Source organism: Gossypium arboreum, chromosome 9 (assembly GCF_025698485.1).
Source record: "Gossypium arboreum isolate Shixiya-1 chromosome 9, ASM2569848v2, whole genome shotgun sequence".
Lineage (NCBI taxonomy): Eukaryota > Viridiplantae > Streptophyta > Magnoliopsida > Malvales > Malvaceae > Gossypium > Gossypium arboreum.
In genome coordinates this window covers 83626928-83648546 of record NC_069078.1, presented here as the reverse complement: position 1 = coordinate 83648546, position 21619 = coordinate 83626928, and the positions used below count along the sequence as shown (strand labels likewise).

General features: G+C 32.1%; 4 protein-coding genes across 6 annotated transcripts; 3 read left to right on the top strand and 1 right to left on the bottom strand.

Annotated features, from left to right (window-relative positions):
* Positions 1–1296: 1296 nt before the first annotated feature.
* LOC108455803 (UDP-glucose 4-epimerase GEPI48-like) lies at positions 1297–7549 on the top strand. Of its 2 annotated transcripts, XM_017754352.2 has the most exons (10): positions 1297–1720; positions 2967–3016; positions 3103–3238; positions 3346–3447; positions 3555–3782; positions 3938–4016; positions 4208–4290; positions 4379–4470; positions 4562–4675; positions 7256–7549. In XM_017754352.2, the coding sequence occupies exons 1-9, from the start codon at positions 1538–1540 to the stop codon at positions 4650–4652; spliced, it is 1044 nt and encodes a 347-aa protein (XP_017609841.1). In that variant the 5' UTR covers positions 1297–1537; the 3' UTR covers positions 4653–4675; positions 7256–7549. The 2 variants fall into 2 exon arrangements, with proteins under 2 accessions (XP_017609841.1, XP_017609840.1); XM_017754351.2 differs by lacking the exon at positions 7256–7549 and having other exon boundaries at positions 1298–1720; positions 4562–5536.
* Positions 7550–9649: 2100 nt separating this feature from the next.
* LOC108457139 (dynamin-related protein 12A) lies at positions 9650–14332 on the top strand. The gene is made up of 16 exons (XM_017756005.2): positions 9650–10134; positions 10219–10282; positions 10358–10465; positions 10569–10670; positions 10795–10845; positions 11127–11188; positions 11456–11546; positions 11794–11858; positions 11961–12155; positions 12300–12419; positions 12530–12600; positions 12710–12935; positions 13222–13272; positions 13399–13627; positions 13746–13885; positions 13984–14332. Exons 1-16 carry the CDS (start codon positions 10006–10008, stop codon positions 14110–14112), a joined length of 1833 nt encoding a protein of 610 aa, XP_017611494.2. The 5' UTR covers positions 9650–10005; the 3' UTR covers positions 14113–14332.
* Positions 14333–15038: 706 nt separating this feature from the next.
* LOC108455755 (GDSL esterase/lipase At1g71691) lies at positions 15039–17221 on the top strand. The gene is made up of 5 exons (XM_017754301.2): positions 15039–15485; positions 15629–15756; positions 16068–16307; positions 16407–16662; positions 16758–17221. Exons 1-5 carry the CDS (start codon positions 15131–15133, stop codon positions 17000–17002), a joined length of 1224 nt encoding a protein of 407 aa, XP_017609790.1. The 5' UTR covers positions 15039–15130; the 3' UTR covers positions 17003–17221.
* LOC108455756 (calcineurin B-like protein 8) lies at positions 17104–20318 on the bottom strand. Of its 2 annotated transcripts, none has more exons than XM_017754302.2 (9): positions 19915–20318; positions 19093–19243; positions 18735–18817; positions 18505–18564; positions 18315–18423; positions 18144–18196; positions 17821–17901; positions 17617–17729; positions 17104–17471 (listed from the first exon to the last, which is right to left on the bottom strand). In XM_017754302.2, the coding sequence occupies exons 2-9, from the start codon at positions 19169–19171 to the stop codon at positions 17414–17416; spliced, it is 636 nt and encodes a 211-aa protein (XP_017609791.1). In that variant the 5' UTR covers positions 19172–19243; positions 19915–20318; the 3' UTR covers positions 17104–17413. The 2 variants fall into 2 exon arrangements, with proteins under 2 accessions (XP_017609791.1, XP_017609792.1); XM_017754303.2 differs by having other exon boundaries at positions 19093–19185.
* Between the last annotated feature and the right edge of the window lie 1301 nt (positions 20319–21619).

The window sequence follows — 21619 nt, the reverse complement described above, 5'->3', positions numbered from 1 at the left end:
TAATTTTTTGGCCCTTCGACTTTATAAAATAATCATTTAATTTTTATTTAATATTTTACCTCTTTTAACTCTTGACTTACATTTTTTTGTTCAATCATCTAAAATGGCTGAAAAAGTTAATTTTTTAAATATAACTAATGATGCATACATGTGAATTATCACGTGGATGATATGTCAACATTTAATTAATTTTTTAAAATTTAAAAGTTCAAAGAAATTATAAAATTATTTTAAAATTAAAAATTATTAAAATTATTTTTAAAAACATAAAAGATAATTTTAAAATTTTTAAAATTTAATTAAATGTTGACATATTAATCACGTAGTAATACATGTATATGACATGCCAATAAAGTTATTAAGTTAACTTTTCATCCATTTTAAGGTAATTTAATAGAAAAATATAAATTTGAAAACTAAAAGATATAAAGAAATAAATAAAATATTAAAATAATCATTTTAAAAATTAGAGGGTAAAATAATCATTATGGAATTTAAGTTTTACTGTAAATTTGATTTAAATTTATTTAATCGAATTATTTACATAATTTAATTACTTAATAGTATTTTAGGACTGTTATGATTTTTTAAAAAGGGCCTTATTATTAGTGGCTGCTGTTCGAGGCATGATGTTGGATTTTGCGCTTTCCTCCCACAGATTGTGAGTAGTGAGGATGGCAATGGAAAAGTCCACATATGTTAATTACAAAATGACATTTTAATTATAGTAATTTATAAATTCTTTGGTTATTTATTAATTTATTTATTTCTTGATTCTCTTCCTACTGATTTTTGTTTCCCGATTTTCATTCAACCCTTTTAATTTCCATAATGAAAATACACTTTCTTTCTGCAACTTTACACAAATTTTAATTTATAGTAAGAAAAAAAAGAAAATCACCGAAATTTAAAAAGAAAATCATATAGCCATTGTATTTAAGTGTTGAATTAAATCCTGTTTTAAAAATCACACGAAAATAATTTATACAAAAAAATTAATTTCCAAAGTGAAAAAAGTATTAATAAAAAACTAATTCTATATTTAATATTATTAAACAATTTCTTAATATAGTAAAAGAATTAGTTTTAAATAATTAAACAAAAGTACAAAAACACCGAGAATGTCCCTTTCCTAACAGGACAAAAACAAAGTACGAGAAGGGTTAGTTTGGTCCAAACACATCGAAACCCGCCACTGGGGACTTCCCGAACTTGGAAACTATACAAAATCTCTCCACGTGGCCGATCCTCTCAACTCCCTTTCTCTCATCATTCAATACTTCAACAAAATCTTTCTCTTTATTTTTGTATTTTCTTTCCCTCAATATTAATTCTCCTTATTTATTTATTTATTCTTCTAAATTCTTCTTCGTCTCAATATAAATTCCACCGTTTCCTTGCTCTGATTTGATTCAAAAGAGAACACTTTTCTACAACGCTAAAACTCTCTTATCTTAACTTCTTATTCTTTCTGCTTTACTTTGCTTTGCTTTGCTATTCTCTGCTCTGCTCTCTTGTTTGGTTTGATTGGACCGATATGTCGAAGAACGTTCTGGTGTCCGGCGGAGCAGGTTATATTGGGAGCCACACGGTGTTGCAGTTGCTGTTAGACGGTTACAGAGTGGTGGTCGTTGATAATCTGGACAATTCCTCCGACGTTGCTATCGAAAGAGTTAAAGAGCTCGCCGGCGAACTCGCCAAAAACCTTTCTTTTCACAAGGTTCCTTCAACAGTTAACTCACCGTTTTCTAGTTTTTTCTTTCGTTTTAATTAAAAAATTGAAAATATTCTGTTTACTCTGATGAGAGACTGTTTATGTATGTATGTATGTATTTATTTATTTTTCTTTTGTTTTTACTGCTATTTTGGACCCTAATTGATTTTAAATTGTTAAATTTAATGCTTAGTTGATGATTGAATTGCTATAGCTGGCAACATGTGTTGTGAAATTCGGTGATATGTTCTTGGAACTTTTGTAGATTTTTATTTTTATTTTTTGAAATATTTGCGAATAATAGATGAGTTTTCACTGTTTAGTTTCTTTTTTCTTTCACGAGATTTTCTATAGTTTTAAATTTTACTGATAAATAATTTAACTGTTTTATAAATATTTCTTGTTTTCTTTGCATTGAACTGTGGTGTTAATTTATTTAACTTTTTAGACAAAAAATTTATATTACTTTTATCAGAGATTGCTTGAAAATTGAAATGCACGTGGAAAAAGTAGAGCTTTTTATTGTTCGAAGTGAACAATTTTGGTGAGGTAATGATTACACAGAGTTCCTACTGTCTTGCTAGGTGAAGATTCCTTAATTCTGGCTGAGAAAGCCTGTTTAATTTTTTTTCCCTTTAATATATTATTATTTTCTTTAAATTACCTTATGAATATTTTTTTACAGTTTGGGCTAAAAATTGCGCCTTAACTTTAAATTTTTTTTAAACATTTTTTACTTTTTATTATAGTAATTTTTTAAACATTTAACCTTACACCCTTTGCAATTTTGTTCAAAATTGATTGTATCATTACTAAATCAATCAATGGGGAGACTAATTTGATGTATGACATATTATTTATAATTAATTTAATTTGTCAATTAATCTCTAACTTTTATTTATTTGTTATTCTGGCTTGAGTCTAAATATTAGACGTGGTTGTATATATTTAATTTTATTTTTCAAAACTATTTGTTAAAAATGTGTGGAAGGTTATATTTTATATTCATATTGATAAATGAATATGTCTCGAACATAAAATACAAGTATTAAATGAAGTGCGGTGTTTATCATTGGAGATTTGCATCTTGAAAATCAAATGTTGATCGGAATTTGTCTGATTTTGCCAATAATCAAATTTCATCTGTGCTCTGGGATTATTGTAACAATGTTGTTTAAATATGTGCTCTTGAGTTATTATGAACATAAATCTGTGATGTTCCTAATGCTGGAACATCTGTTTTCAACTGCAGGTGGATCTTCGGGATAGACCGGCACTCGAAGAAGTTTTCGCCGAGACAAAGTACGATTTGGATCGATATTCGGTTATCATTTTTTTTCTGTTTTCTCTTTCTAGACAGCTAACGCTGTTACATAATTATGTCATAGGTTTGATGCTGTGATTCACTTCGCCGGACTAAAAGCAGTCGGTGAAAGTGTACACAAACCGTTGCTCTATTACGACAACAATCTTATCGGGACGATCACACTGTTGGAAACAATGGCTGCACACGGATGTAAAAATGTATGTCTCACTCCCTTTCTTATGTTTGATAATTCAATATTGTTATTAATCAGACGGTGATTTGGAGCTTTAGAACTCGATCAGTCTTCTAACTTGGTGCATTGCAGCTCGTGTTTTCGTCGTCGGCTACCGTTTATGGCTGGCCGAAGGAGGTTCCATGTACCGAGGAGTCCCCTTTGGCCGCAGCCAATCCATATGGACGAACCAAGGTATGGTATGCGAGAGTATGCAATTCTTATGAGTACCTAGGAATTTGTCAATTAACATCTTCTCCTATAGCGTCAGCTAATCAAATCGGATGTTGTTGGTCTTTCAGCTTTTCATAGAAGAGATCTGTCAAGATCTCCGTCGTTCTGATTCTGAATGGAAGATCATACTTCTAAGATATTTTAATCCGGTTGGTGCACATCCTAGTGGCTACATAGGTGAGGATCCCCGGGGCACTCCGAACAATCTCATGCCTTTCGTGCAACAAGTTGCTATTGGGAGGCAACCGGCATTGACAGTGTTTGGAAATAATTACTCGACAAAGGACGGTACAGGGGTAAGTTTTTTACGGTTCCAGTAAGTCATTCCTTTTATTCTTATCCCCTCCTTTGCACCGGAAACTCAGGCATCTATGGATTTGGTTTTGAAACTTAAACGTCTATTTATTTGTAAATTTCACTTCAAGGTCTCCATTTCTCTGTCTACTTTCAGGTACGTGACTACATTCACATCGTTGATTTAGCAGACGGCCACATTGCTGCATTACGTAAACTATCTGATCCGAAAATAGGTAAATTTGCATTCTTTGTTCCGTTAAACTCGGCGGATTGTTCTTCCTTTTCGTTTCACTTTGTATCCAATTGTCTTCTATGAAAGGCTGTGTGTCTTGACTTGATTAAATGCTTCAGAGTATTTGGTTTTGTAGTAGCAGAGATGAGTCATATCTTCGGTAATTGATTGTAATTAGCTATGCTATTACAGGATGTGAGGTCTACAATTTAGGTACCGGAAAGGGAACATCGGTTTTGGAGATGGTTGCTGCATTCGAGAAGGCATCCGGAAAGGTATTGTTTCCATGTTTCGTTTTCGAGCTATGCTTATTTTTTCAGTGGTGGTATTCAGCTAACAGGCCAAATTCATCATTTGCATCAGAAAATTCCTTTGGTGATGGCGGGACGTCGACCCGGTGATGTTGAAACTGTTTATGCTTCAACGAAGAAGGCTGAGCATGAATTGAATTGGAAGTAAGAGCATCCCCATTCATGCAAAAGCTTTAAGCTGATCTTCATACATTGTGCTAAAGGTAATCCTTGGTTTTATCTGTTGCGATTTCAGGGCAAAATACGGCATCGAGGAGATGTGCAGGGATCAATGGAACTGGGCCAGCAAGAACCCGTATGGATACGCATCTCCGAACTTGAATTAACTCGGTGCCAATACTTTTGTCAGGTCACACAATACCTATGAGATTAGATTTTCTTAACTTTATACAGATTTAATTGAGTTGATTTATCATTTTAGATGATTTATAAAGAATAAGGTGGGAATTTGTTTTGATCAAAGCTTTGTGTAGTCTTTTAAACAAGTTGCTGCCGTTGGTGATTGTTGTCAAAAGGGAGTCAAAAATGAAAAAACCTTAGAACTATTTTTAGTAACACTATCCTCGTTGTCTTGTGTCTTTATTTTGTTCATCTTTTGTATTGCTATGGGGAGGGAAGGGGCCAGGCCACCGCTATGAACGGCAGAAAGCAACGTTAATACCACTGGTTCCATGGGCCAAGGCCCATGGCAGGTAGGGTCAAAGTACAACGGCTTTTAATGCTTCAAATAATTAAAATTTAAAATTTAAAATTTTAAGAGGTTTATGAGTAATTTTATATTAATAGTCATCTAGATACTACTCACTGTTATTGGTTGGCTTAGGAAGAAGATATTTACAATTTTTTACACGAAAAATCATTTACAATTTTAAAGGATTTATTAGTAATTTAAATTTTATATAAGTGCTCACTACTAAAAGTGATTGAAAATGTTGAAAGGAATCAAAGGCTTAAACTTGAGTAAAGAATCCCCCATTATTAAGGTCAAATATTGAGTAAATAATAAATTTAAATTGTTTGTAAGAGAAAATAGTAAATTAGATAACTTGGGACTAAAAATTATCCTATAAAATTTAGATGGTTTGATTGGTAGTCTAGATTCGAGTTTTATTATGTGTAATAATTATATGTTAATTTTTTAAAATTATTTTGAGTTTCAATTCACTATGTGTAAGTATTGTTAAGATTTATTCTACTTTAGATTTAAATATATTTTTATTTGCAATTTATTGTATTTGTATTAATTATGATTCGACATTTATTATTGATTATGATTCGACATTATAATTATAAATTTCAAGAAATTTGAGTATATAAGATTAACTCAATGATTATTCTATTTATTATAAGTGAAATAAGAAAATGTATTCAACAAACAAATTTTAAATATCACAATAAACAAAAAATGAATAAATTCAAGAGAGAAGACGCAAGATAATTCGTACAATTCAATCAGAATCTTATATATGGAATTAAACTAAAATTGAATTTCATATATGAATTTTTAATTTAAATATTAGGTTCCGTTTATTTACATGTAAAAAATTTATGAAAAATTCTATATTTTCTCGTGCTTATTTTACATAAAACAATTTAGTCAACTAACTTATAAGTCAACGTAAAATAAGTTTTTTTAGAATGATTTACTCTTTTAGAAAGCGTAAGTCATTTTTAAAAAGAATTCTTCTAAGTAGTTTTTATATAAAATTTAACTTAAATCAACATTAATATTATTGCACTGAAAATAAATTTTATTTATTTAAAATTTTAAAATATTAATATAAGATATTATATTTTTGATATAATTAAATATATATTTAATTATTTATATTTAATCATATAATAAATGATTAATATAATTTATCATTTAATAAGTTATTTAATATTTCAATCTCATTTTAATAATAAATTTTAAAAATAATATTCTTAATGTATTATGAAAATATTTAATATTAATATTTTAATAATAAATAGTTATTACAATTATAGTATATTAATAATAATCGTTTTGTAGTATAAAAGTTAAAATATGTGATAAATCTATGTATTCTTCATAAATTTTAATTTAGTCTTTGTACTTTTATTTTTAAGAATTTAGTCCTTCTACTTTTTAGATTTGAAAATCTAGTTTAATTTGTTGACATTATTAAATTTTTTATCAATTTTGTTGATGTCACGCTTTTAAATAAAAAATATTTACTTGATAGTCATGTAATAAAAAATGATGTTGTAATAACTTGAATTTAACAAAATAAAACAATGTAAAATATAAATTTATAAGCATAAAATAAACTCAATTAAACAATGAAAAGATAAAAAATCTCAAATATATATTTATTTCATTAAAAGTATTTTTTATGAAATGTTTTTAAGAAATCATCAAATAATAGAAATATTTTTAAAAAAATCATTTTCAAAAATTATTGTGTAAAACCAAACTACAACCTCAAGGTTAGACAATTTGTATGGGTTAAACTCTCACTTAGTACACTTCACTAGCATATTAGATACCACTATTACTTATAGTGAAAATGTACACAATAAAATGCATTTTAGAATAGTTCATTGTTCAAACAAAATAATGACCTAAATGATCTAAAATTGTGTTAACACTCTATTGAGTAGTAATAGTTTTTCTTGAACGTGAATAATACTTCGTCAGTCTTTTAATTTATTTATATTTTGAGTATATTTCAGAATAATAAAAAATTGTTTTAAGTTTTATATTTTTTTGTTTGATTTTTTTTATTTAATAGGTTTTTATATTTAAAAGTTTTTGTCTACTCTTATAGTGCATTTTTTAGTCTTGTTTATATATGTAGTATTGTTTTTGCAAGTGATTTTAGAGATGATTTTGTTATTGTCCTATCTAGTTTGGTGGATGCTTGATTTTTTTATCAATTTTTGCTCGCCGCTTTGGACCTTTCAGGACTGATTTTCTTATCGTATTAAGTACTTACAACCACTCCAGATATGCTGTGCTTGAGTTGTGATAGAGCCAATTGTCAACGTGCCATAATGTCCTATTGATATTGAGGCTAAAACCTTTGTTGTGTTGATGAGGCTTGTTCTTCACCGTTTACGACGGATGTTTGTTCTTTTTTTTCTTGAATTAGTGAATTTTCGTTTAAAAAAACTATTATATTTTTCTCGGTAGAGTGGAGAGATGAAAAATTGAAGGGATAAAAAAATAAAAAGATCAAAAATATAAATTTTCTTCCCAGATATACTTTGCAAGAAAGATGAAAATTTAAAAAAATGCATAATTTTAAATTAGCACGCACCTCTCATTCATTTTCTCTTCTTTCATCATTCTAATATAGAAAATTGATTTTTATGCATTAGAATGAAATTTGATTATCTCTCTTATTTTCTTCTCTCTCGCTTTTCTATCCAACCAGACACACTCTTAAAGTTTGATGAATTTCTCAATCTTTTACTCAACCCCTTACATATAAGAAGGTAAAAGCACCATTCAAGTCCCTAAATTATATCTTAAATTGCATTTTGGTCATTCTATTGAAAATATAAATAAACTAGTCTTTGTATATTGGATGAAAGAGCAAAATAGTCTCTCCTTTAAAGCCATGTCATTATTAAATGTTTATTTTTTTGTGTTCTATATATAAAGCATAATAATAAATTTAGCCCTCGATTTTTGTAAATTTATTCAAATTGAATAAATATATAAATATTGATAGTTAAATTTGTTATTATGCTTTATTTATAAAACATCGAAATAATCATTTAATGGCACAATTTTAACAAACGAACTATTTTAGTCCTCCATCAAACGTATAGGGGCAGTTGGGCCATTTTCAAGTAGATGAACTAAAATGCAATTTGGAGTATTAAATAAGAACTGTTAAAGCAATTTTACCGTAAAAGAAAAAAAAAAAAACCACCACCATATCTGGAGTTCAAAAATTTGCACTATATTTGCCGCATAATGTGTTAAAATAAAAATACAAATTTAAATTGTCAGATTTTTTTTAAAAGAAAAAAGAGAAGAGGAAAATAACTAAACCTAAGACATCAGGCTTATCCCATACATCTGAGCCTAATTTCTTTCCAACTTATTCAGACTAAAAGAGCAATGAAACAGTCAAATCTCAAAAACATAAGATGGACAATTTACAGATTTGGAGTAGTTAGCATGAAATAAGTCTTCCTTATCAAGGAATGAAGAGCTTTATTAATGTATTTAGGAATTTAACAAAAGAACAGTCCCAAGTTATTGATAAACACTAGTTATAACGGTACAACAAATTCAAATTTAAAATCAAATTTTAATTGATTTGGTAATCAATTTTAAAACATCTTTTAGGGGCTTGAATTTCAAATTTCATAATTTTATGTTTCTTTTTCCAAACTATATATATATATATATAGAAAGTATATGATGATTGATGAGTTACTTTTTTGGGGTTTTGAAGTTGAAAAGACCTCACACCATTGAGGTTAGGAATTCAAGTTCCATTCCTTGATAAAAACATGTTACCGAAACAAGGAAAAGGTTATCACATGCTTTCCCTTTTTTTTTTTTTTTTAACCAAGTCAAAATGTATTGTTAGAGTTTGCTAAATATTGAGTGATTTAAATTTCGTTACTTGTTGAATAAATAAATACTGTAGTAAAATAATAGAATTTGTGGGGGGCGAGAAGTCAAGGGCCATATAAAGCTATATTTCTACTATTTGATTTTAATTAGAACATAGTTTTATCTTTTATTATTTATTTACAATCGTTTTACGGTCATTTTGACGTTAATTATAACAAAATTAATTATACTTCATCTATAGTTTTAATGTTATTTTTTTTATTTTTAAGAAAATCTACTTCAAATTTTTTTATTTTAAAATATAAAAATATTATATTATTAAATAAATTATTTTAAAAATATATTTAATTTAATTTTATTATTTCAAATTATCAACCATATTGAGTGTGCACTAGTTTTGACATTAATTATCTATTAATCATTCAATTTTTATATTTTATTTTTTAATATTAATTTTATTATAAGTTATTATTAAATTCGCGTCCTCTTACATTAATAAAAATAATAATGTCAATTGAATTAGAACTCAAATGATAATCTTCATATTTTATTAACATATACATTCTTAATAAATACCATATAAATTATTTTTCTTAAAGGTTTTGAACTTAATAACGTATAATTATCACTTTATCAGTAATTCATAAAAATACAAAAAAATGTTTCTTAAATAAACTCGAATATTTTAAGATAAATATAAATCTAAATTATTGGTAGAAAAACGTAAAAATCAATTACGATTTAAAAGAAAAAGTTAAAAAATGAATTTTAAACACGAACCACACAAACACGGCCTTAGCAATTGGTAGCAAACAAAGAGCGACTTTGCAGCGACAGACTCGCTACTCGCGAGTTAACTCAGCCGAGTTAGCGAGTCATAGACTTCTCATTTTCTCTAGGCGTTGCTTATTGTCATGTCGTATCGAGACTGAGTCACCTTTTAAGTAAAACGGGCTTCACTTTAAAGCCAACCTCTTCATTTTTCTTCCTATTTCAAAACTTAACAAAAAAAAAAAAACTGTCTCAGATCTGAGGTGCCGTTGCTGATTTGTTCATCAGCTTGATTGAATCTGACGCCTATTATCGTCGCCGGCACCGATCTGTTGCTTTAAAAAGAAATGGAGAATTTAATTTCTCTTGTGAACAAGATTCAAAGAGCTTGCACCGCTCTTGGTGACCATGGAGAAGCAAGTGCATTGCCGACTCTTTGGGACTCATTACCTGCGATTGCCGTCGTCGGCGGTCAGGTCAGCACTCGATCTTCCGTTCTATTTTCAATTCTAGTAAATTTTTTTTTCTTTCAGCTGACATGAGGTTTCGAATTTGAACAGAGTTCAGGGAAATCTTCGGTGCTCGAAAGCATTGTCGGCAAAGATTTTTTACCCCGTGGATCAGGTAAAATTAAGAAAAGATGACATTAAATCAAGAAATGAGTATTTTTTTTGTTCACTGAGTTAAAAATTCATGCAGGAATTGTTACCCGGAGACCTCTGGTGTTGCAGCTTCATAAGACTGATGAAGGAAGCAGAGAATACGCTGAATTTCTTCACCTTCCAAGAAAAAGATTCACCGATTTCGGTAAGTTTATTACTTTTATCCTTTCAGCTTTCGTTTTCGTGCCAAATTTTAGCATCAGTTAGACTTAGGTTTTAACTTCACTAATCATTATCTGTGTTTGCAGCTGCCGTTAGGAAGGAGATTCAAGATGAGACGGATAGAGAAACTGGCCGAACCAAGCAAATCTCCAGTGTTCCAATTCATCTTAGCATATATTCTCCCAATGGTATAATCTGGTGGCAGATAATTATTCCTTCTCTTTTGTGGATTATTTATTTTCTATGTATTTACTAGTTTTTTTCCCCTTTACTTATTCTGTGTTCCCCCCTTTTTTTTTTTTTTTTTTGCAGTTGTCAATTTGACTCTGATTGACCTTCCTGGTCTTACGAAGGTAGCAGTTGGTAAGTTAATGAATGCCCAGTAAATTTACACCTAGAAAAATTTAAGCCTTATATTACTGTTATTCGTTGACTGCAATATATTTCCACGGTGACCTAAAAAAGAAGTGTAATATTCAAAGTGCAATTGTCTTTCTCATTTTAAATTCAAATATAATAGCCATACCATTTTATCACTTTTAAACCCTATCCTTTTAGCTTTTCCGCTGCAACATGACCAATGAAATTCTTGATTAATTTGTATGTTACTATGTGAAATTGATTGATTATCTTGCTAAATGTAGAGGGTCAGCCCGAGAGCATTGTGCAAGATATTGAGAACATGGTTCGCTCTTACATTGAGAAGGTAAAATGCATTTGATCTTTATTGTGTGCTCCTTCTAGTAAAATTTACTTAAATAAGATTTACAATGATGTTACTGCCAACAATATTTTAGGATAATGTGTATTTTATATGTGACTTCTTCGAAAATTGTAGGAAAAGTGGATTGTAGATTGTTGCTGTAATTGCCACTTCCTCTGTTTCCAATAACTTTGCAGTGTACATTTTTTATGGTTTGTGCAAAAATGACAGCTGAACATTGTTGCTATTTTTCTTGAACTGTTTCTGCAGCCCAACTGTATTATCTTGGCAATTTCACCTGCTAATCAAGATCTTGCTACATCGGACGCAATTAAAATCTCAAGAGAGGTGGACCCTACAGGTTATTATTTTGCTATACTAGTTCATTCAATATTCTTTTCCTTGCCATGCAGCTCAAGATTATCATCGTCTCTACTTTCTTTTGAGAGATATCAATGAACCGTGAAGTCATGCGTGTTTTTAAATTTGTACTACTATTGTAAAAGGATTGCTATGATGTGTAAACTTTTGACTCATTGGTTGCTCAAAGCATTATGGTTGGATGTTTTGGGTTTTTCTGATACTAAGCATTGTTATAAATCTTTCAGGGGAGAGGACTCTTGGTGTCTTGACAAAGATTGATCTGATGGATAAGGGCACTGATGCAGTTGATGTAACTTGTTTTATGCATGATTTGGATGCTAAAACTTTTAAATCTTTAGTATTGGATGCCTTAGGTGTTATCATGTTCTGATTAATGTTTCCTTTGACTTAGATATTGGAAGGCAAATCTTACCGGCTGAAATTCCCTTGGGTTGGTGTCGTGAATCGCTCACAAGCAGATATTAACAAGAATGTGGATATGATTGCTGCTCGACGTAGAGAGCGTGAGTATTTTTCTGGTACTCCTGAGTATAGGCATCTTGCTCATAGAATGGGTTCTGAGCATCTTGCTAAGATGCTTTCAAAGGTAATCTATAGGGCGTTTATTTCTTTTTTCCTTTTTCTTTTTACTTTTTATCCTATACTTTCTTGTAAAGGACAAGATGATACTGGGTTTAGTGCTATCTTTTCTTAAGTTGTATTAACTTTGTCATACTGGTTAATGTCTCAGCATTTGGAAACTGTTATCAAGTCTAGAATCCCTGGCATTCAGTCCCTTATTAATAAAACAATTGCTGAACTTGAAACCGAATTGAGTCGCCTTGGAAAGCCTATTGCAGCTGATGCGGGTGTAAGTGTGCTCTTGTGTGTGGATTTTGGAATTCTTTGGCTATTCCACTTTCAGTTGATTATTAGTTATAAGCTCTTTAGGAATTACTGATGATTGAGATGCTTATACAGGGGAAGTTGTACACAATTATGGAGATTTGCCGTCTTTTTGATCAAAATTTCAGAGAACATTTAGATGGGGTGTATGTATCACGTCTTGTTTTACCTTCCTTAATACACCTGTCTTTAACATCATTCAATTTTTGCTAATTTTGTTAGAGGTTTTGTCTTGACTTTCAATGTTGTTCACAGGCGTACTGGTGGTGATAAGGTTTACAATGTTTTCGACAACCAACTTCCTGCTGCTTTGAAAAGGTTGCAATTTGACAGGCAACTATCAATGGAGAATATTAGGAAGCTTATTACTGAAGCTGATGGCTATCAACCACATTTAATAGCTCCTGAACAAGGATATCGTCGTTTGATTGAATCTACTTTAGTTACTATCAGAGGTCCAGCTGAGGCTGCTGTTGATGCGGTATGAAAGTAAATTTTAGAAAAAATGGTATATCTGTCATATTCAATTTGGCATACCAAGGTCATCTGGTTTTCTTTTTCTTTCAGCATCAGTTCAGTTGTGATTCTTAAAAAACATTTTTTTTCTTTCAAGTATCAAGATTCTTGCTTTCCTCTTCTATTTAGTTGTCTTGCATAAAAAATGTTGATAATTTTTAATTGCTATTAAGGTCTCGGTTTACTAGGGATCATGTTGGTCATGGAGTGATGCTTCAAATTGGATTGATTTCATTTGTTACATTTTTCAGACTCATTCCATTCTGAAGGATCTGGTTCACAAGGCTATGAGTGAAACTCCAGTATGTTCCCATCTTTGCTTATATTGTTCATGCATCAAAGAAATTTTGCCTGCTATTTTTCTATCTTTTGACATTGAGTTTAGTATTCTTCAAGGTTTATAAGAGTCAACATGGTTTGGTTTTCAGGAGTTGAAGCAATATCCTGCACTCAGAGGAGAGGTGGGAAATGCTGCGATTGAGTCTCTTGAAAGAATGAGGGATCAGAGCAAAAAAGCAACACTTCAACTGGTTGATATGGAATGTTGTTACCTTACAGTTGAGTTCTTCCGAAAGCTTCCTCAAGACGTGGATAAGGGTGGCAGTGCTACGCAATCAATATTTGACCGATACAATGACTCCTACCTGAGGAGAATTGGTAGGTTCATATACACAAAGTTTGAGGATGGATCTCAATTGTTTGAAACTTAATCGAAGGATACTATTATTCGATGTATTTTATTTCTGATAATGGGTTTCTAACAATGTATGAGCAGGAAGTACAGTTTTGTCTTACGTAAATATGGTCTGCGCTACTTTGCGCCACTCGATTCCAAAGTCCATTGTTTATTGTCAAGTCCGTGAAGCTAAAAGAAGCCTGCTTGACTTTTTCTACACGGAATTGGGTAAACTGGAGGTGAGAAATGTCCTCTCTTAACCAACTTACCGTCTGTTACTTATTTTGGTGAAACAGATGAGGATCAGTGAATGATTTCTGGGAATTTTTTTTTGTAGCAAAAACGATTATCAGCATTACTGAATGAGGATCCAGCAATCATGGAACGCCGATCCGCTCTTGCGAAGAGACTGGAATTATATAGGAGTGCACAAGCTGAAATCGATACGGTCGCTTGGTCCAAGTAAGAGTGGGTAAATTTAGATCCGTGGGGCATGGTATTGGGATCTGTTTTGTTGTATTTTCGTTAAAGCAATATATTTTTTACCATATTTAAGAATGCAAACATCATTTGTTGTGTATTCTGAGTTTCTTTAAAGCTGTATAATATGCAAATGGTTTGCCACTTTATCGTTTATGTGATTTTTCATTCATTAATTTAAGCATCCGAACACATTTTGGAAATAACTTGAGTCTTACCCAAATACATCTCGATTCTTTCTTTTTTCTTTTTGCAATTTATTAATTTAAGCATTTTTGAGATAAATTTTAAAATTACTAGATAAATCCTCTTCCATATTTTGACCAAGATATTTATATTGGTATATAATGATTTGATTCTATATTTTGAATAAAATATTTATATTATAAATATATAGTAATTTGATTCAAGAAAATTAACTTTTAAGGATTTTTGATATAATGTTCAGAATCACTCCACTCTTAAATACAATAATACAAACATGCAATAAATTAATACATGATATAAAAATAATATGAAAAATAATTAAAACATTAAATGAAACAAAAATTACACGAATATATTATAGGTACATTGGTAAGTAACACATAAAATTTTAAATAGAAGCATTATGATAGACTAAGTAAAACATGACTGACACAACATAAACATGTTAAAATATATTTAAGATTACTCTGATGGTGCTGATATCCATATTGTTGTTGAAATGAGTATTTAAATGCGTTGAAATATAAATATTTTTAATTATAAATATTTTTAATTATATATTAGAGAAGGGTTGTAAATAATTTTAAAAATTATATAATAAAAAAAGTTTTGATAGTCATAACCCCAGTATTTTGGAAATAATTAATAATGCAATCAGTTATGATATTTAATAAAACTATTAGCATTAAAAAAGATATTAACTAAACATTCCCCCATTTTCCACAAAATAAACTACTTACCCTGCCCGCCAAATTCCAAGCCTGACTCCCACTTCTTGAAACATTAACACAAAAGAAATGTTAACTACTCATCTTCTTGCCATCTTTCTCATTTCCGCCATTGTTTCGCATTCCAAAGCTCTTCGATTCCCTCAAGAACTTTACAATCTTTCCTCAAATCAGATCTTCATTGTCGATAACCTTTCCAGGCCTCCTTCTTCTTCAGCTTCTCCCACGCCCTTGTTATCCCCAGCTGTTTCTTCCCCTCTGGTCCCTGCACTCTTCATTATCGGCGACTCCACTGTCGACTGTGGCAACAACAACTATCTTGGCACCTTTGCTCGCGCCGATCGTCCTCCTTATGGTCGAGATTTCGACACCCATCTCCCCACTGGACGCTTCTGCAATGGAAGAATCCCTGTTGATTATCTTGGTAATTCATCACTATCTTATCTTTCTTCATTTTCTTGCCTGATTTTATTCATGTTTTAGGCATTGAGTGTGACATTGGGTTAGTTTTATGTCCTGGGCATTTTTCATTTTTTCATATTTGGATTTTGGTTACCTTTTAATCAGCATTGCATCTTGGACTTCCCTTTGTGCCGAGTTATCTTGGACAAACTGGAGAGCTGGAAGATATGCTTCATGGAGTCAACTATGCATCTGCCGCCGCTGGCATTATTTTCTCAAGTGGATCGGAGTTGGTATGAATATGATTTCAACTGTCTCATTAATAAATATATAAGAGTTATTTTATCAACTTGTAATTCGGATTGAAGTTCTTGCAAGTGTTTACAGTCACCCTCAAAAGATGGCATCCAGCAGTCTGGGATTCGAATCTCGGCTGTCCCTTGCTTTGGGCAAATGGATATTGCTAAAGGGTACAAAAGATCCCAGGAATTTGCGGCTCTCCAAATACAACAGTTTGGGGTACTCGCACCCTGAGATCAAGTAACATAAATCACAATTTCTCCTTTAGGTAACTAGATATTCATATCATTTGTTCATCAAATAGGGTCAGCACATCTCACTCACCCACCAAATTCAGCAGTTCAGTGATACTTATCAGCAGTTCGTTTTAAGCCTCGGTGAGGATGTCGCCATTGATCTCATCTCCAGTTCAGTTCTTTACATTTCGATTGGGATAAATGACTACATACACTACTATTTGCGGAATGTATCAAATGTGCAAAATTTGTACTTACCTTGGGGCTTCAATCAGTTCTTAGCCTCCACAATGAGGCAGGAAATAAAGGTGACTATCACTGTCTTCTCTTTGTTTCATGCTTAATTCTAGTTTGTCGGAATTTGGATTTATTGGTAACTCCTGACCTGTTAAGTATTGGTAAACCAGAATTTGTACAACACAAATGTTCGGAGATTCGTCGTGATGGGGCTACCACCAATCGGTTGTGCTCCGTACTACTTGCAGCGGTACAAGAGCAACAATGGGGAGTGTGTTGAAGAGATAAATGATATGATCATGGAGTTCAACTTTTTCACGAGATACATGACTGATGAGCTTCTCCATGAGCTTCCTGATGCTGGCATAATTTTCTGTGACGTGTTTCAAGGTTCCATGGATATAATTCGCAACCATAAGAATTACGGTATGATCATCCAAATTCTGAACTGTGTTTTTCTCTATGCATTTTGTTTGAGATCCTTGATTACCTTTTGATGGCTTTTATGGATTCCGATTCAGGTTTCGAGTCCACTGCCAATGCTTGCTGTGGGTTAGGGAAATATAATGGATGGATGATGTGCATGTCACCGCAAATGGCGTGTCGCAACGCTTCAGATCACATCTGGTGGGATCAGTTTCATCCAACTGATGCAGTGAATGCGATACTTGCAGACAATGTGTGGAGCAGCCGTCACACCGAAATGTGCTATCCAATGAACTTGGAAAAAATGGTTTTTAGTCAAAGCCTGAACAACCTCGTATAAAACCTTCTTCTGCTAGCAGGTAGCATCTTTATCTGCTAGAATTTATTACCGACAAACAAAGAATGAAACTAGCTAGCATAGGGAACATTCTGATTGAGAAATTTGTTATTAGCACTAATTGTAAAGATTTTATATACTGCTTTAATGTTGGGCTTACAAAATGTAAAATAGATTACTGAGCATATAAAACATCATATTACTCTTTAGAATTCATATAAATTCTTTCCAGTCGTCCGGAACGAGTTTTCATCTCTGCTAGGAATTGAATAAATTTTCAGTACATACAGTTCCTATATGGTGCAGAAGGTATCAAGTTATTGAAAATTGAAATCAGATTTCATAATCCAAGTGCAAACAATGACCTGAAATCAATAGCTTCAGTTCAATTTTTTCTCAATTCTTCACTGGTTGCTACAAATCCCTGACTTCGGAGTTCATTACAAAGCTGGGAAATGCAAGGGTTAAATCCCTGAAACATAATATCCGAAAGTAAATATTTCATCGAATGACTGAGTTTGGAATCGAAAAGAGAAGACCGAACTCGAGTGACACTCATAGAAGGAAAAAGGATGAACTTAGACTAGAGGCGAAGATGAAAGAACTTTAGAACTCACTTCAAATCCGAAAGAGTCATGATCTTTATGACTGACGGATTCTTTTTCACAAATTCCTTCCATTCTTCGTCATCGATCTTCCCATCTCTTTTTGTATCTGCCTCTATCATTGTCTGCACAAATAGGAATATACGGCCATTGTAAAAGGTCCAGAAAGCAGAATGATAAAATGGAACAAATCTATCAGTTCAAAATGTCCAGCACCTTTTCCACAATCAAGTCCACCACATCTCCGGAAAGTGACATGTTGTTTTCGCAAAGTAGAGCCATTACCATCTCTTTCAACTTCCGATTTAGGTCATAAAGAAGGAAAATGAGATGAAACGTCAGAATCTGAATGCAATGATCAACAAGAATATTGAGTAGTAAACTACAAAATTATAGAAGTTTGATTTCGAAAATGGAAACATGATGACAATAGTACTACATCAATCAGGCAAGATATAAAAAAAAAGAGTGATTTTTCGTTGATATTGACGTTATCTGAAGCAAACAATTAAGAAAAGATCAAGTTAAAAAGTACTTACTTCTTCAACCTCGATGCAGCCGGTCTGTCGTAGGTCATACAGTTTAAATAAGACTGTAAGAAGATATATTTACCAACTTTAGTTTTCATTTGTAAGAATAACAGAAATGAAAGAATTATTTTTGATGCTATGGTAGATGAAAACATTTTATCTCAGATGTGTATTACATACAAGCAATTTTATCTGCTTCGGGAGCATTAGGATGGAACACACTTAAAGACCGGACGAACTCTCCGAATTCAATAACCCCATTATGTTTAACATCGAATAAATCAAATATCTGCAATAAACTAGATATGTATTGAGAATTAAAGTATGTAAAATGACAAAAGAAAATAGTTCCGAATGACAGGATACTCACTCTATCCGCAAAGAGGTTCTGCTTATTGCTGTTTTTAAAGAGTGCAAGCTGAAATTCTTCCTGTTTGGAGAACATTTCAAAGAAAGTGAACTTAAAAGAAATGGTGAAAGAATATGTATTGATTTTTCCGAATTTCAAAGAAGCTATGGTTGGTACATTGCGACTCAAACAATCTAAGGTAACCCCACAAACAGAAATCAAATATATGAACCATACTGGAATAGATGTACCTTGTGAATCAGACCATCGTCAATTATGGAGTTGCTTAACTTCTTGAACAGATCATATAAAGCTTCTACTTCGTTCACCGTAACTGTCAAAATTTAAGACATGCTCTACACTTAGGCAACCAAATATACTACAGATTGTGCGAATTGATACTCAGAAATCTAGCCTTTTAAGCAGCAGCATATGTAGGATCGATATCCTTTCATCTATGAATCTTAAAAACTAAAGCAGTTTCAAAGTTAAGTACTCTACAAGTATATTGTTTGCACAACAGAACTAAGTGGGAATTGCGAAAAGAAAAAGACTGAAACATGTAAAGAGAAAACAAGTTATTAGGTCATTCTTCACTGTCTAACTTACAAGGTGTTTCGGAAGCAAGATTGATAGGCGCTTCATACCCAGCCTTGTGTCTAAGTTTCTTCAAGCAAAAGCAGCCCATCAAAGTATGCAGAACTAAACAAAACAAGATTCTCAGGGATGGGATTCGAGCAAATAGTCTATCTGATGATATCTGCTACATCGAGACAAGAATTTACATCCATCCAACAGTAAAATCCTTAATAAACTAAAACCATCATTTCTGTATATCTCAAAATTTTACTATGAATACTCTCTTAAAAGAACTGTTACTACTATATTGTGCCAAGCAAGAAGGAAACAGTCACCACCAAAAACAGTGACAGGACAAAGATATGCAATGAAGTGAATCGTTTGATAGTGGTTTGGCCTCCAAAATAAAAAAATAGTTAGTAATGAATTAAATCTACTAAACTGGATCAGCAGGAGTGGGTGTTAGATTCTGATTCTCTTAATTACTTGAGCTAATTCCTTAACCATTAAAGACATTTAGGCCCAAAAGAAATCAAGATCCTAAAAATGCAGAAAATCATGCGAGAAAGTCAACTAGTTTTACAGACAGGAAGATGGTGTAGGACCCAAAATAACAAATAGAAGAAAAAAGTCGACATTGTCCCATTCCAACTGTTCCATTCAATCAAAACAACCAATAATCAAGCTTTCAGTTGTCTTAAATTAAACCAATGCATCCCACAAAAAGAAAAAAGAAAAAAAAAAACCATTAGTTAAAAGATGACACCAGTTCAAAATCTATAAAAGCGATGAATTTTCCTACCATATATTGAAATAACAAGAGAAATTATAGATTTTGTTACATGAGTTGACCTTTATTTTTCGGAAAGAGGAGGAGGAGGAGGAAGATTGGTGATTTCAGAACTCCATTAATTAGCTGAGCTCAGTACTCCACTGGTGCTTTGTTCTTCTTCCTTTGTCTTGATTGTGCTTGGATTTGCAGACTATAATGGCTGATGATGACAATAGCTTTTTCTGACTCATTTTCTATGTTCCTTTTGAAACAATTATTTATATTTCCTAAAGTCTTCGCCTTTGATTTATATTTTTCTAACAAAAGTACAAAACCAGCGTTGTCGGTTTGTCCAAGTCCGATTATTGTTTTGAACCAACTATGTTGTAAGCTTCCATAAATCACATACAGTTCAACTTCAACTTCAATTTCAATTTCATGGCTAACGTAGGACATCCATACCTCTCACTAGTGCTCCTTTAGTCACTATATGTATATTTTTGCTTAATTCAGCTATATAACTAGACTTTTCTCAATTTAATTTCCATTTTGATACTTGCATAATGCTAATTAATAAAAAAAGTAAGACATGGTAGATGACATCATTGACTTTATACTTTTTGTTGGAGCAAAATAGTAAAATATCAAGGGCTTGTAAGGTGGCTTAAAGCCCATTAGAAGAAGTCTACAAAGTCAAGAATGCCCATGCCCAGTAATAATCCATTAATTCCTACAAAGTCAAGAATGCCCATGCCCAGTAATAATCCATTGATTCAAGGTTTAAGGAAGAATCTTTCTACCTACTGATGTATCTTCTAAGCCTATAATGGGAAGTCGGCTTCCTCAAGTTGTCACAAAAAGCTTTATAAAAAGCAAATATCATTGTCATTTGCAACCATACCATCAGTCACAAGGTTTCTTTCTACTCTTTTAAAATTTTCAAAATTTGGTTACGTTGAGTGTTTTCGTAAGTCTATTTTTCATGGAGGTCAATTTTTCTATTTATAAAGCATGGTCTCTTAATTTGACATGCTAGGATTAGATAGGTCCCCATGCATACTAACACATATCTTATTGTAGGGCCAACACATGTTTCTTAAGTATGAGTTCATTGCATGGTGGGGCAAACCCATTTAGGCAAACTATATGGTTTGACGAACCATATACTTAGCGAAATAAAAGGGGTCAAGTTGATCTTAATTGAATAGCGGGTCAATTATAGCGAACACCATAACATGTTACATGCTTGATTTAAGTGTTGGAGTGTGCTCTAGAGGTAAAAATTCCAGCCTACACTAACCACAATTCCTTTCTTGCATGTCCAAAGAAAGACTCAAGGAATTTGAGGAGTCTGCTACGTCTATAAGCCACTCAAAAACCACAAGATTATGTCTTTCCACACTCTAAGGCTTTCCAACACCTAATTCTAGGTTTAGGTCTTGTCAAGTTCCTTTCACCGCTTTTAATTTTTCCTCCAACTCAAAACCTTGAGCCAAGACATCCTTCATTCTCAAGGAGTCTATAAACTATTGTAATTGCACGCAAACTACGAGATAACCTTCCATTGCACCAAGATCTCACACTTACGTAACTTCAGAACCATGAGTCACAAGACCCTTACATCCTAAGAGGAGTTTGAGGAGTTTAGAATGTTTACAACTCACTTAGAAACCCCAAGATTAGGCCTCTTCACGCCACAAAACCGTCCAATGCCTAAATCCAAGTTCAAACCTACAAGCTTTTTGCATCACTTGTAGTTTCTCTCCCCTTTGAAACTCCAAGATT